The 13702-nt window shown below is 38.1% G+C and overlaps 1 protein-coding gene across 8 annotated transcripts in view; it reads left to right on the top strand.

The window, feature by feature from the left end:
* Positions 1-13702, top strand: part of ADAM22 (ADAM metallopeptidase domain 22) — a 122278-nt gene that overhangs the window by 92554 nt on the left and 16022 nt on the right. For 4 of the 8 annotated variants that reach the window (XM_048511214.1, XM_048511213.1, XM_048511215.1 and 1 more), the window contains exons 24-29: positions 989-1091; positions 3139-3229; positions 4444-4461; positions 7843-8037; positions 11132-11232; positions 12086-12152. In XM_048511214.1, coding sequence (XP_048367171.1) covers positions 989-1091; positions 3139-3229; positions 4444-4461; positions 7843-8037; positions 11132-11232; positions 12086-12152 — 575 coding nt within the window. The remainder of the gene's footprint in view (positions 1-988; positions 1092-3138; positions 3230-4443; positions 4462-7842; positions 8038-11131; positions 11233-12085; positions 12153-13702) is intronic. The other 4 variants (XM_048511217.1, XM_048511218.1, XM_048511219.1 and 1 more) reach the window with 2 other exon arrangements.

Genomic DNA, 13702 nt, shown 5'->3' with positions numbered 1-13702 from the left:
AGAGGGTTTTGATGAGTTGGACATCAAAACTCTTCAGTGAAAAGCCCATGATTTGAGATATTTCCAGGGTGAAGCTATTCTCCAAGAGAACCAAGAACTTCAGTATCACCCTTTTGTACTGTTCTCTCAGAGGTACAGATTATATTAGGTATAAAAGCTCCATATCTAAGGGGTCAGGCAGAGAGTCTGAGACACTCCTGTCCTGTACTGATATTGATACATTTACCTTATCTAAGAAGAGAAAATATGCTGTTAACAAATCTGTGTATAGTTACCTAAATCATGCCTTCTCTGAATGTTAAAAAGAAACTGAAAGAAAAACCCCTTTACTGTTTATAATGTTTAGCATGTTCTGATTAGCTTATGTCTGTCTCTGTGTGATGACGTTTTGTAACTTAACTTATACACAAAGGTAACTAGTGTGACTGAAATCTTTCAGAAGGAAATCAGTGGAAAGTAAATAATTATTTTGCGGGACTTCCTTACTCCTCTCCTATACAGTAGAGGGAGAAGGGGGACTTATTACAACTGGCCTCTCTGAATGAATGCCACATAGGGATCTCCTAAATAGAAATTTCGAGGATGAAGCAATCTGTGTGATACTTCTAAGTAATCCATTGTCAACCGGGCTATAAGGCAGTTAGTCTGAAAATGGTAAACTGGCTATTCCAATGGAGTCCCCATTTGTGTGTGTATGTTCTGGAATCTGAACTTCTTCCTGGTCCTTTCAGGAATGGTTCTTGATAGGGACCAGTAATCAGCATTACAACATGTCTGCAGTCCACATGAGATCAATGTAGCAACAATTTCTACATTATCTTGGACTCCTTTAAAGGCCCTCTGTTGCTCTCTCTTTTTTTGCATCCTTTGTCTTTTGAGTAGAAATTGATGTTGCAAACTGAACACAAGACCACGTGGAATCTCTAAAATAAAATATGTCTATGTCTGTATTATGTCTATTTTAATCTCTGGGTTTAACTTCCTGTAGGCTTGCAGTAATGAAATACAGTGTGTCTGTGATCCATTATGGACAGGTGAAGATTGCAACACCAGCCTCGCCGAACAACGAAGTGACAACAGTGTTATTCCAGGTGAGATGTCAGTTGTGTGGCAGTATTTGTATGCCTCTGAGCTCCACTGATTGCAATAAGAGCTGGATATAAATGTTTCTGAATAAAGAAATACTTATTTTGATGAAATGCTTATAGGCATCTCTTTGACTTCAAAGGAAAGATACAATGATTCTTCCGTTTCCATACTGTGAAAACAACAGAGCATCTTGTTAGTGTTTATAACGCTAAGGAATGTCTGTGTCATAAGATTTTATAAGCTGTTGCCTCTGATGCAGTGGGCTCTGTTGATGAAAGACTGTGTTGCATTGCTGAGCAAACAGAAGTTTCACAGGCCCATTTCAGGAACATGGCACATTTATTTGTTTTCTGACTAGGCCCCTATATAACTTCTTTTTGCAAAGAAAAATGTTTGGGAGCTCTGAACATGATCTCATAATGTTTTCTAGTTAACCTAGCACATCTGCATTTAGATTTTTGTGCAGTTAGATTTGGAAACAGAGGAAAGATGCAAGGTTATACAATTACATTCATCGGAGAGGAATCTTCTGGTGATCCCCTACCCAAAAGACGTCCGGCTGACTTCTGTGAGGGCCAGGACTTTTATTGTCCTCGCTACAGCCTGGAGGAATAAGTTCCCTAATGAGACCAGGGCCCTGCCGGATTTAAATCAATTCCGCAGGGCCTGCAAGATGGAGCTATTCCACCAGACATTTCCATCAAACCAGCCTGGTTAGATTTCATCATAGCTGGCCTCCCGTGGGCAAGAGTTTTTGGTGCCATCCTTACTAGGTTGGTGTTTACTATACTGAATTTTATTGGATTTAACTATTTTATTGTTGTTTTAAATATATTTTATTTTAAGTGGTTGTTCGCCACCCTGAGCCCTGTAGGGAATTGGATGGGATAAAAATGCAAAAAATAAAATATATGGTCTTGACGCTGTGTGGCACTTGAAGACCACTGGCCTCTAGCTTTTATGCCACCCTTCCCCCCAGTATTTTGATAATTAAGAACCTCTTTTTTCATAATTGGAGGGATTCATTGCTCTTACTCTGAAAAGTCTGTTTTAGAGGGTGTTGTGAGAATCACCCAACCTTAAAGCAAACCATACTACAGAGAGATGGTAAGCCCAGAACAGTGATTCATGCAGAGGCAAAACAGACAACCTCTACTGACACGAGTAATTCTGCTGCATGACTATTGAGCAGAATTACAGATATATACATGTTCTCAAAGCAGATGCTGATAGGAAGGAGTTTGGCCAGTAGAAGTAATTGTAGGAGTGATCACATAAATATGCAGTGAGAAGACATCTTTTGGGTCTCTGAAAGACTTTGTTTAATTTATCCCTCATGGAACATTACATGTTGTTTTGCTACCCATGGTTTTGGAATTATTATTGTCTTAATAGTGAAAAACCCATAGATTTTTATGAAGTAGTTAAGCATTTGAAATAGCTTTATTTCTATCGTCTTGATTCTGAAACCAGGTATAATTTAGCTAGTTTATAATTACCAGGAACACTAAGCACCGTCTTACATTTTATGATGCCTAGCAAGAACCTGGGGCAGTCTAATGATAGAGTTGACCAAAGGCAGCAGACTCTGAATCACTGCTAAAACACCAAGTAAATTCCCTCAGATTACGCTAGAAATCTAGCTGAGCTGCAGTCTTCAAAGCAGGATATGTCGCAATTTGGTAGCTTCCTAAAGATAAGAAAAATCAATTCTCTGAGTCATGAGAAGGAATTTTATCAGGTATCTTCCAGGACACGCACTGTTCTGCCACTAGTTATAATATTGGTGTATGCATCAGAAAAAATTAAGTGGGAGAGATGGTAAACCAGAAGAAGAAAATTGCCAGAGCCCAGAATGTTGCAATTCAAACATCAGAACACAACATTTCTTTCCACAAACTAACTAAGCTGTCTTGAATCCCACATCCCTGTACCTAAGGAAGATCGTTTCAGAAATTTACACCTGTAATGGCGCATTTTTAAGAATCTTTGTGATGTTATATATTTTTCTAAAATAAACTGTTCTCAGGTTCTTTTTATTTTCTGCAGGTGTGGCTAGCACAAATATTATCATAGGTGCCATTGCTGGTACCATTTTAGTGTTGGCTATCATTCTGTGCATAACCGGTTGGGGTTACAAGTAAGTAATTTCTATTTTTTTTAGTAAATTAGAAGCATGAACCAGTTTACATGTGGGCAGGTTGCAGTATTCTCAAAATATGCAGCTGAAAGAGAATACCATGTTTCCCCAAAAATAAGACAGTGTCTTATATTAATTTTTGCCCCCAAAGATGCACTATATCTTATTTTCAGGGGATGACTTATTTTTCCTGGTGTTCTGTTCGCCGGGCATGCTTCCAAACAAAAACTTTGCTATGTCTTACTTTCGGGGGAGGCCTTATATTTAGCACTTCAGCAAAACTTCTACTATGTCTTATTTTCAGGGGATGTCTTATTTTCAGGGAAACAGGATATTAGACAGTTCACTGAACAAAGCAAACATAATGATGGGGAATAAATTAAGCCATTCAACTTTTTAAACACCTTTAACTAACTTTCCAGTCTGCTTATGCAGTTCGTTGCGTTAGGGATGCTGGTAAAAGTGCTACTGGCTTTGTCATCAGAAAAAATATCAATTGAATCCAAATGTTATGTTTTACTGGTGGCCTTTCTCTGTTGGAATGTGTCTTGTTCATTAGAAGAAGGCTGTGCATGGAAGGAAGACTCAACTGTTAAAGGGCCCTTTTGAACTGAGCCCTATATTCTCTAATTGTGACAACTATTTTCCAGTAGAACTTTGTCATCATTTCAGTACTTTTTGCTTTTAATTAAGTGGTTGCACACTTATATGTAAGTGTGTCCAGAGCACCATTAAATGACAACTGACTCAGACAATTTTATTAATTCCTGGAATTTGTTGCTGCGAGGTGTACTGATGGCCATTGGCTTAGATGGCTTTTAAGGAAGTCTGGACGTATTCATGGGAGCTGAGTTTATTGGCTATGATAGCTGAATGGAACCTACTGGTTCACAATAGCAGTTGCTGGGAAGATGTATCAAAATAGCTGTATCAAAATAGAAGAGATTATGCTCTTGCTTCTAGAACTAAAATCATGTTAGTTGTTTTCCATGTGGATTATCCAGAACAATATATTTTATACTTTCAGTAAAGCAGAATTTTTGTTTCCCAAACAGGGCATTCCTTTACTAAGATTACACATTTCAAGCATAAACTGATGCTTCCTTGCATGCATTTTCCCCACAATTTTATGAAATGTCCTTTTATACACTGAATAGAGTAATAGCAAAGATGATGTGGTAACTTGCTCTTTCTCTCTTCCCTCCTCTTGTAAGAAACTATCGAAGACAGAGGTAGGTGAAAAAGCAGTGTGGCTACATGGTCTGAGCAGGCTTGAAATGTTGGATCCTGTGTTTTGTTTACCTTGGGATATACTTGTTTTGAGGAAGTCATATTTTGGGGAGGGGCTATGACTTAGAATTAGCCATGCTTTATGCACAAAAGGTCCCAGTTTCAATCTTTGACATCTCCTGTTGAATAAATTACCTTTGGAATGTGGTATAGGCAATAATGAGAAGAATATACAGTGATCTGAGTCAGCATAAGGTAGCTCTGTATACCATAATAGGACTCAGCAGCCTTCCCCTATTCAACTCAGTTTGAAGGTGTTTGCACACACAGAGCTTTTTTCCTCCTATTTGCTGGGCTTCTCTCTTTGCAGTAATGTATTCTGCCTTAATACTTGGATTCTGTGTTCTAATTAAAACACAACTTAAAGTGTTTTCTGTTACAGCTTTACTTTCTTAGAAGCCCTAATGTTGAACTTTGCTTTCAGACCAAATTAAGGTTTGATTACTGGGTAACAATCCTTCCCAAAGAATTTTCAAATGACCCCAAAATATAATAATATCAGAAGTGAACTTGCATTAGACTTTGCCTTTATCAGATTCTGTTCTTGCGGACAAAGAATAAGAATGTCAGCTAATGCCAATAGCCTCTTTTAGATACATGGAATTATCCACTTCTCTACTGCATGCTTGGAACTTCTTAAATTCGCCTTCTTTTTCTGGAGCATTGTTCTGTAAAACACAGTTTGTCACTGCCCTTTTGGAATTCTTTGCTCTCCAAAGAAAGTCATCCATGTCTAGAATGGTCTGTTGTTATCATTCAACATGCTACAGGTCTTTCAAGATTAGAGTTGTGTTCACATGGAGGTTTTGCTCCAGTTGGGCATTCAACTGAAACAAATGAGGGGTTGAATATCCATACAATGTTGTACCCTAATTGCCCACTGTCCAGGTTTCCTCTTTGTATTAATCTTCCTCAAACCTGGTTTGATAGATCTTTTGGAAGCAATCACAGTCAAAGCATCTTTGCACACCGTATTATCCAGGTGGTGAGCATTTTTGCAGGGGCCATTTGTAACTTCACCATTTTCCTTGACTCAGCCCCATGTTTTTGCCATTTTCTCCTCATGCCATCAGAGGACTTTGCGGGTTTTTTAAGGATAGCAATGGGGGGGTGGGGAAGGATAGCAATGGGGGCGGGGGAACTGAGTCAGGCAAACTGTAAGGAAAACTGTTGTGTAGATGTTCAGCTTCTGCTGTAAATGCCTCTGCATTGGAATGACAGTGAGAATTATACACACAATCATTGCCATATGGAAACAGCCTAGGAGTAGAATTAAATACTGATTAAATCAGCGGTGGGATTCAAATAATTTAACAACCGGTTCCAGTGATGGGATTCAAATAATTTAACAACTAGTTGTTTACAAGCACCATTTTAACCGGTTCTGCCGAAATGGTGCAAACCTGCTAAATCCCACCACTGGATTAAATGTTTCCTTTCTAGTACATAGCCAGAGGCCCCTTCCGCATATGCAGAATGATGCACTGTCAATCCACTTTCAGTGTACTTTGAAGCTGTGTGAAATAGCAAAATCCACTTGCAAACAATTGTGAAAGTAGATTGAATGTGCATAATTCTGCATGTGCAGAAGGGGCCAGCGTCCTCCTTTATTTTCTCATTTATTCAGGATCCAAAGAAATGGAAATGTTTGAGAATTTGCACAGTCTATTCTTATCTCCCCCCCACCCCGAGACCTATCTCTTCTGAAACCCCCCTCTTTTATATAAGAAGAAGAAGAGTTTGGATTTATATCCCCCCCTTTCTCTCCTATAAGAGACTCAAAGGAGTTTACAATCTCCTTGTTCTTCCCCCCTCAAAACAAACACCCTGTGAGGTGGGTGGGGCTGAGAGAGCTCTGAAAAGCTGTGACTAGCCCAAGGTCACCCAGCTGGCGTGTGTAGGAGTGCCCAGGCTAATCTGAATTCCCCAGATAAGCCTCCACAACTCAAGCAGCAGAGCTGGGAATCAAACCCGGTTCCTCCAGATAAGAGTGCACCTGCTCTTAGCCACTACGCCACTGCTGCTCCTTAAAAAGCTGTGATAGAAATACAAAAAGCTCCTTAAAAAGCTGTGATAGAAATACAATTTAACATTTTAAAAATGAATAAAAGACTAGATTTTAACTCTTTTAAACTTGTCAAGGTAGTCAGAAAGCCCTCCCCCCCAACTTTATTTGGTGGTAAGGGAAGCTGTGTTTCTACAGATCCTAATAGGTATGAAATAAATGTTTGATAGTGCTATGTCACTACTTTGAAACTAAACATAATACCCTTTAAGAAATGCTTACGAAATCTACTAGCTATTAACTCGACTTAGATAAAAGACAATATCTCTTTTTTCAAAGGTAACAAGTGTACTTTGATTACAAACAAATCTAGTTAAAATGATTCCTACAATTAAACTTGATACTTGTTAAACAATCCATTCAAATATTAATATTGCAGGAAAGAAATATTTCCCCCCTCTCTCCCTTTGTCTCAGGGAAAGAGGGGAGAAAAAGATTTGAAACAAACAAAAAACTTCATAGTAAGTAAAATGTACAAACAAATCTCTGTTATTACATTTGTGTGGGTTTTTTTTTTTTAAAGGAAGGTTCTAGTCATCCCTCAGATGGTCTTTTTGCTGGTTTGGAGGGAGGGAAGTAGGAACCAAATGTCTTTCTGGTTACATGTCAGTTGTAGGAGAATCACTCAACTATCAAAAAGTTACACCTGGGCCCCTTCTGCGCATTCAGAATAATGCACTTTCAGTCTACTTCCAATGCATTTTGCAGCTGGGTGGAATAATAAAATACACTTTCAAACAATTGTGAAAGTTAATTGAAAGTGCACTATTCTGCGGAGTGGAAGGGGCCCTGGACACAATTTGATGTCTTCCAGTTTTTACTGGTTAATTACAAAGAACTTTACAGATTCTTTCAATTGGCTGTTTGTTGGGGAAGGGCAAGAGAGGTAGGAAAATGGGAAGGAAAAGGAAGGGCAGACATGAGAAGATATGGTGTCACTAGTACTTCAGTAGCTAAGTGAACCCCACTTTCAACTCTAAAGGATTCCAAATCTAATAGTTGAAACTGGTTTGTAGAAACCTTAAATTTAACTTGCTCAGTATGCAAGATGCATCTTAATTGGATGTTTAATTACTTCAAGGAGGATCAACCTGTTTTATTCTTTTGTCTGAGTCTTTTATATACATATTTATGTGACAAAATATTTTAGCCTCATCTCTTAACTCTTTTTCCCCCCCTGTGCTGAATATGTATGTTACATATATTGGGTATCTGCATGTGTTTGTTTTCTGACTTGAAAATGTTCATTATGCTTTAGACAAATTCCTCAGGGAGATTATGTAAAAAAGCCTGGTGAGGCCGACTCCTTTTATAGCGACATGCCTCCTGGAGTCAGCACAAACTCTGCGTCTAGTTCTAAGAAGAGGTCTGCTTTTCTGTCGCATTTTCAGATTTCTACCTGTTCCATCACACATTATTCCATTAGTCAGAACCTTTCATTGTTTTGCAGCAGGTTTGATTACTTCCTTCCTTCCTTTTGTGGAATTGTGTTAAAAGTGACTTCCCTCAATCTTTGATTACTGATTATGTGCATCCTCCATCTTGCCTGTGGAAAAGTATATATTTTTGAGAACTAAAACTTAGACCGCAAGAAATATCATTTCCTAGGATCTGATATTTCAGCCTAGCTGCCACACCTGAGCTCAGTGGGTTAACCATGCATTTGGTTGGGTCCTTAGTTCCAACTGCCATGCTTGGAAGGAGTTTATTAGCTACGTATTAAATGTACCAGTTCATAATCAAGCAAAATTATAGCAGACTCTTGCCTGTATATTTCCATATATTTTATATTATGATCAGATAATCAAAGAATGGGGATGTTGTCATATGTACATTAACAGTTATGAAATGTAATGGATTAATATAAACGTTAGAACATGATGCTGAATTTTATCCTTAATGTTCTGTGCTTTTTGTTACTAGCAGCATACCTAGTTGACTTCCCCAGCTTGCATTTGTCTCTCTTTTCTTATGAATGAAGGTCTGATTTATGAGTGCGGTAATCAGAATGGGTGGCAGCCTGCAGTGTGGCCCCATGGCTGCTGCATCACATGATCTAGTTATTTTTGGGGAGTGGCTTCTTACATGTTTGGACCAAGGTTGAAACAGAACTGCTGAGCCCGTCTGAGAAATGCTGAACCTACTTCACGCAAACAGCCTCCTGTGTGATTATGGGTCACAGGGTTGTATAACAGCGGTCCATGTGGGTTACTGCATCACGGCTCAGACCATAGTAATATCTCAGATATCAGCTCTTTGATTCTGCCGATTTAATTCTTAATCCAAAGCCCCAAGGAAGCAAAGGTTTCATGTAGTCTTCTAAATAGGGATATCTTCATGGCTTGAATGTGCACTCAGGTTATGACTCTGGACCTTTGTACATGAAGAGAGACATGCATAGCCCTTCCAAGCACCAGACTTGCTTGCATGCTGCATCATTATTAAATGCTAACTGCCAAAGGTTAAGTAATGCTTTAGCTGACGCCTTGTTTGCTTCATTTGTGAGAAAAGGCATATATACCATTTTAAAATTATGGGCCCATCTTTGTGCATGTAATATATTAGGAATAGTTAACAAGGTCTCCTTGATTCGCAGCTTTTGTTCTTTAACAGTAAGATTTCAGTTATGAAACTGCTTTTTAATCAGCATCTTAAAACAATTTACAAGAATTGTCATGTAATAAAACTAATAATGGACAGACCTCAATTATTCCATTTGTAAACTTCAAGGGTTTTTTTTAATGTTCAGGTGTTTTTACATCTGAGGATTTTCAAATGATAAATTAATTTTAAAAAGATATTTGCTCATGTGAAGCTTTGAATGTAGCTGTTGAATGGTACAGGTTTTTTAAAAGAATTCAGATATCGATGCAATTACAAAATTGTTACAGAGGAGTATAATCCTCCCCAGTGAGATTTCTGTTTGTTTTAATGTGGCAGGCAACCATTAGAAAAAAAATACTTACAGGCAGTACTCAGTTTCTTGATTAAAACGTCTGTGCATGCGGGGAAATTAACATTGTGGTTTCCTGAAAATCTCCTTAAAATGATGCAGTTTTCCACTGATAAAGTTTTCAGATACTAAATATATCAACATTTCTGGAAAATTATTTTCCCAAGATTATGGTTTTACTTATGCACAATGGAGCAAAATTTTGTTCCTTTTGAGAAGCATCAGTTTGATTTTTAAAATGGGTATTGCTTAAATTTCATGTATTTACGCTGAATGTCTTTTCTCTCCCCCACTCCCATATTTCCATGTATTGCTCATTTCAGTCACTTGTTTGTTCTTCAATGCACTACATTATGAAATTTCTAAGGTCTGTCTGCACTAGAATGTTTTATGCCTCATTCTCTTGTCAGTTACCTGCAACAATTAAAACAGGTCCATTGCTTGTATAACAGGTGTTTATTTTCAGATAGGTAAGTTGACATCAGAAAGGTCTCAGGTAATAACTGTTGGAATAAAGAGCAGTAAAAATTCTGTTGGACTGGTCTTTGTGACTCCCTTGTGTCCATAGCATCTGGTGGAGATGAGAGCATAAGAAATATTTTAGAGACAGCAAAATACCACTGAAAGATAAATGGTATCTTGCAGTTTTGTATACAGAAGAACTAAGCAGTAGAATGGCTGATGTACATTTTTTCTTCAGAATTTAGGATTTATGCATAAGCCAGTCCTGAGATGTAAGTTTCTTTTCAGATCAAAGGGTGAGATTTGCAAGCATGTTTGAGTTCAAAGACATCTCATTTTAAAAGTGAGTGATTTTTTTCTTCCTGGCTATCTTTGGAGATACAAAGCAGGAAAAGAAAAGTCTCCTCAGCCATGTAGTTTTCTCAGAAGGAAGGAAAATGAGATTGGACATCTTAGTAGGAGGAGAAACTTGTTTCCTACGTTCTTGTATGATTTCAGAACTTCAGAACTCCAGGCCCTAATGATTACCCAGTATCCAGCTCTTTGTACCTCTAATTGGAGTATAATATGCATCTTAATTACCATCTAGTCCAGTGGTTCTCAACCTGGGGGTCGGGACCCCTTTGGGGGTCAAATGATCCTTTCACAGGGGTCGCCTAAGACACTCTTCATCAGTGTTCTCCATCTGTAAAATGGATAAATGTTAGGGTTGGGGGGCACCACAACATGAGGAACTGTATTAAAGGGTCGCGGCATTCGGAAGGTTTAGAACCACTGATCTAGTCTTATGTTGCTGCCTACTTGCTTGACAATCAATTTTATACAACTTCAGGTAGAATGGAAACAAACAGCAAAGTGAACCACAAACATTAGTGAACAGGGCAGCCTTGCATCTAGAGGTAGTCCATATACAATGTATATATGTTCAACAGTAGGTAGATAAAAGATCCTAGTAAATACATCAAACCATTATATTAATAACTACAAATAAAGGAACCAGTTGCTGGACCAGTTTTAGACAGACCATTGAGGTACTGAAGACAGACCTTTAAAAGGCCAATGAATGGTGGAATTGTTATAAATTAATCTGCCAGAATCAACAACTACATGCAAGTCTTGCTATTTGCTTTAGGTCAAACGGATTATCTCATTCATGGAGTGAAAGAATCCAAGATGCAAAGAACCTTTCAGACATCTGTCAGAATGGGAGACCAAGGAGTAACTCATGGCAAGGTAAGAAAGACTATTGTATAGCAAACATTCATCACTGCCACAAAACCACTTTGCACAGAAGCATGCCTCATGGACACATTTAAAGGTTTTAGATCATTCTGTGCTCTTGAACACTGGAGCACATTAGACTTTTAAATAGATAGCTTAAGCTTTTCTTTGCTTGCCAACAACCAAATACAGTGAAAATATGATCCCAAAAAAGCATGATTTAAGATAATAGCTCTCTCAATAGAAACACATGTGTGCAAGGCCGCAAATCTGATTGGGGTCATGCAAGAAGGAATAAGACTGAACTCTTCAGCCTCCACTTACTTTGGGTAATTGAAATCAAGCTTCATGCAGTGCTAGCTGCAAAGGCAGGGCTTTTTCCTCCTTTCAGCCCCTGTATTAATTGTGTTTTGGTCAGCAAAATTGAGTGGGGCTTGAAGGGTTAAATTACTTCTTTTCAACCTGAGCAAACCTGTTTTGAATTGTAACTGCATGGGCAATTTATTTTTTATAGATTTATGGAGATCCTTTTGATCTTCAGTTTTGGCCCTACATTGTATAAAATTTCATGAATACAGCAATACTGATGTGCAGTTAAGAATGATAAAAGACTGAGCCGTGGTAAATCAAAATGCAGACAAGCAAAGATCTTTTGCTATATTGTAATTTTATGTGGAAAGTGTGAATGCAAAAGAAAGAAAGAAAAAAGAAAAAAAGATGGGAATAAACTGCCGTGTATGGAAAGGTTACTTGTGCTGGGGAGGGCAAAGGGGCAGAAGAGTATATAAAAAGGCACAAATGCCTCTAGGTGCTACATTTCTGGATCTGAAGTGTTTTAGCTATCTTTTCTTCTGGTCTCTTTCAGGTAATATAGGAGGAAACAGAAAGAAAGGCAAAGGCAAAAGATTTAGGCCACGATCCAATTCAACTGAGTAAGTTTGGTCTTCTAGTTGAAAGAGCAAACAGAGAAGTTCCCCAACTGATTGTTTCATTTCTTATGAAGTTATTTGAAACAGGCCGTTCAGATATTACTTTTATTCTTTTTCAAAGTGCCAGTAATAGTATGGTAACCATTTTTTGTTTTACCTCATGTTCAAAAAAAGTTTTAAAAATTCATCCCTCCTCGCACAGGTTTCTTTGCAAGAATACCAACCCATGATTACAATCTCCTCACTCCCTCCATATATTTTGGTATTATGAATAAATCCTGCTTTAGTGGGATTTTGATGAACTCTCTCTCTGTACCCCCCGCCCCCGTAAGAAAAACAACACAATGTTAGTTTCTTCTCTTGAAAGAAATGTGTGCAAGTTTAATTAGCACTACACTGTCATTAAACACTAAGAGCACACTCATGAACAATTCAGCTTAGGAATTCTTCGATTTATTGCCAAATGGACTGTAGGCTGCCATTTGAAAACACAACTTTTAACAATATTCAAATTAAATGTTGTGCTGCCCACAACTATAAATGAATCCTACACATTCTGTGCATAGCTTTTCTTTTTAATACAACTTGGTAATTTTTCACAAAACATTATAACAACAAAGCAACAACAACAACAACAAAAAGAATACAGGGGAAAAAGATAATAAGTATACAAACACACAATAGATGGATCTGCACTGATTATCAGTTATACTAAAGGAACATAAAGTACAATCTAAGAGGAAAAACAATCTTGAATTGACCCAATCTGTTCTGCAATCATATAATTATTACATTTAAAATTAGTTATCAATATCTGTATGTATTAAAACAGACACGCTTAAATTTATGCGCTTATACTTTGACTAATTAAGTCCTTATTCCGTCTCGAACGTTTCTGAGCTATGAGATTTTGTAATCCATTCAGTGCATAGGGAGCTCTGTTACTGTAGAAATCCAATCCAAAAATAAAGGAAAAAAAGTAGAGCCGGTCCAAAAAGCAAGGCAGCTTGCAAACAGAATGCTTCCGTAGTCCTCTACCACTTTAAAAGTCTTCTTATATTGCAGATCTCACAGAAGAAGAAAAAAAGATAGTTGAATGTGAAACTGAGAAGGTGGGATTGGGGAAAAATAGGCAAATTCTAAAGCCAAAGGCAGCTCACACTTACTGAATCTAGATGTTTTCAGAACTAGCAAGTCTAAGATAAGCCCTAGCTAAGAATTTCAACATCTCCAGACATTCTAGAGAGGCTAGAGTGCGCCCAGTGCGCACTCTGGTTTTTTCGGCCCCCCCCCCTGCGGCCCCCCCCCCCCCAACACTTACTTTAGAGCAGGCTGGAGAACAGGCCTTCTTGTTCTGATGGGAACTACATTTCCCAGGGTCTCACCATCAAAGAATTTTCCCTTTTCCCTTTTATGATTTTATCTTGGCACTCTAGCACACCATCAGTTTAGGATATATGTGTTCAAGAGTTGAATCGTGGGCTTTGGAGTTTCTGTTCCCTTCCTCTATTGCTTTCCCTCTCTTATTCAGTACTGAATGACTGGTCAGAATA

This window comes from Sphaerodactylus townsendi, linkage group LG11, assembly GCF_021028975.2.
Source record: "Sphaerodactylus townsendi isolate TG3544 linkage group LG11, MPM_Stown_v2.3, whole genome shotgun sequence".
In the NCBI taxonomy this organism is placed as follows: Eukaryota; Metazoa; Chordata; class Lepidosauria; order Squamata; family Sphaerodactylidae; genus Sphaerodactylus; species Sphaerodactylus townsendi.
Note: the sequence above shows the minus strand (reverse complement) of the source record. Positions and strands in the feature narration are given on the sequence as shown.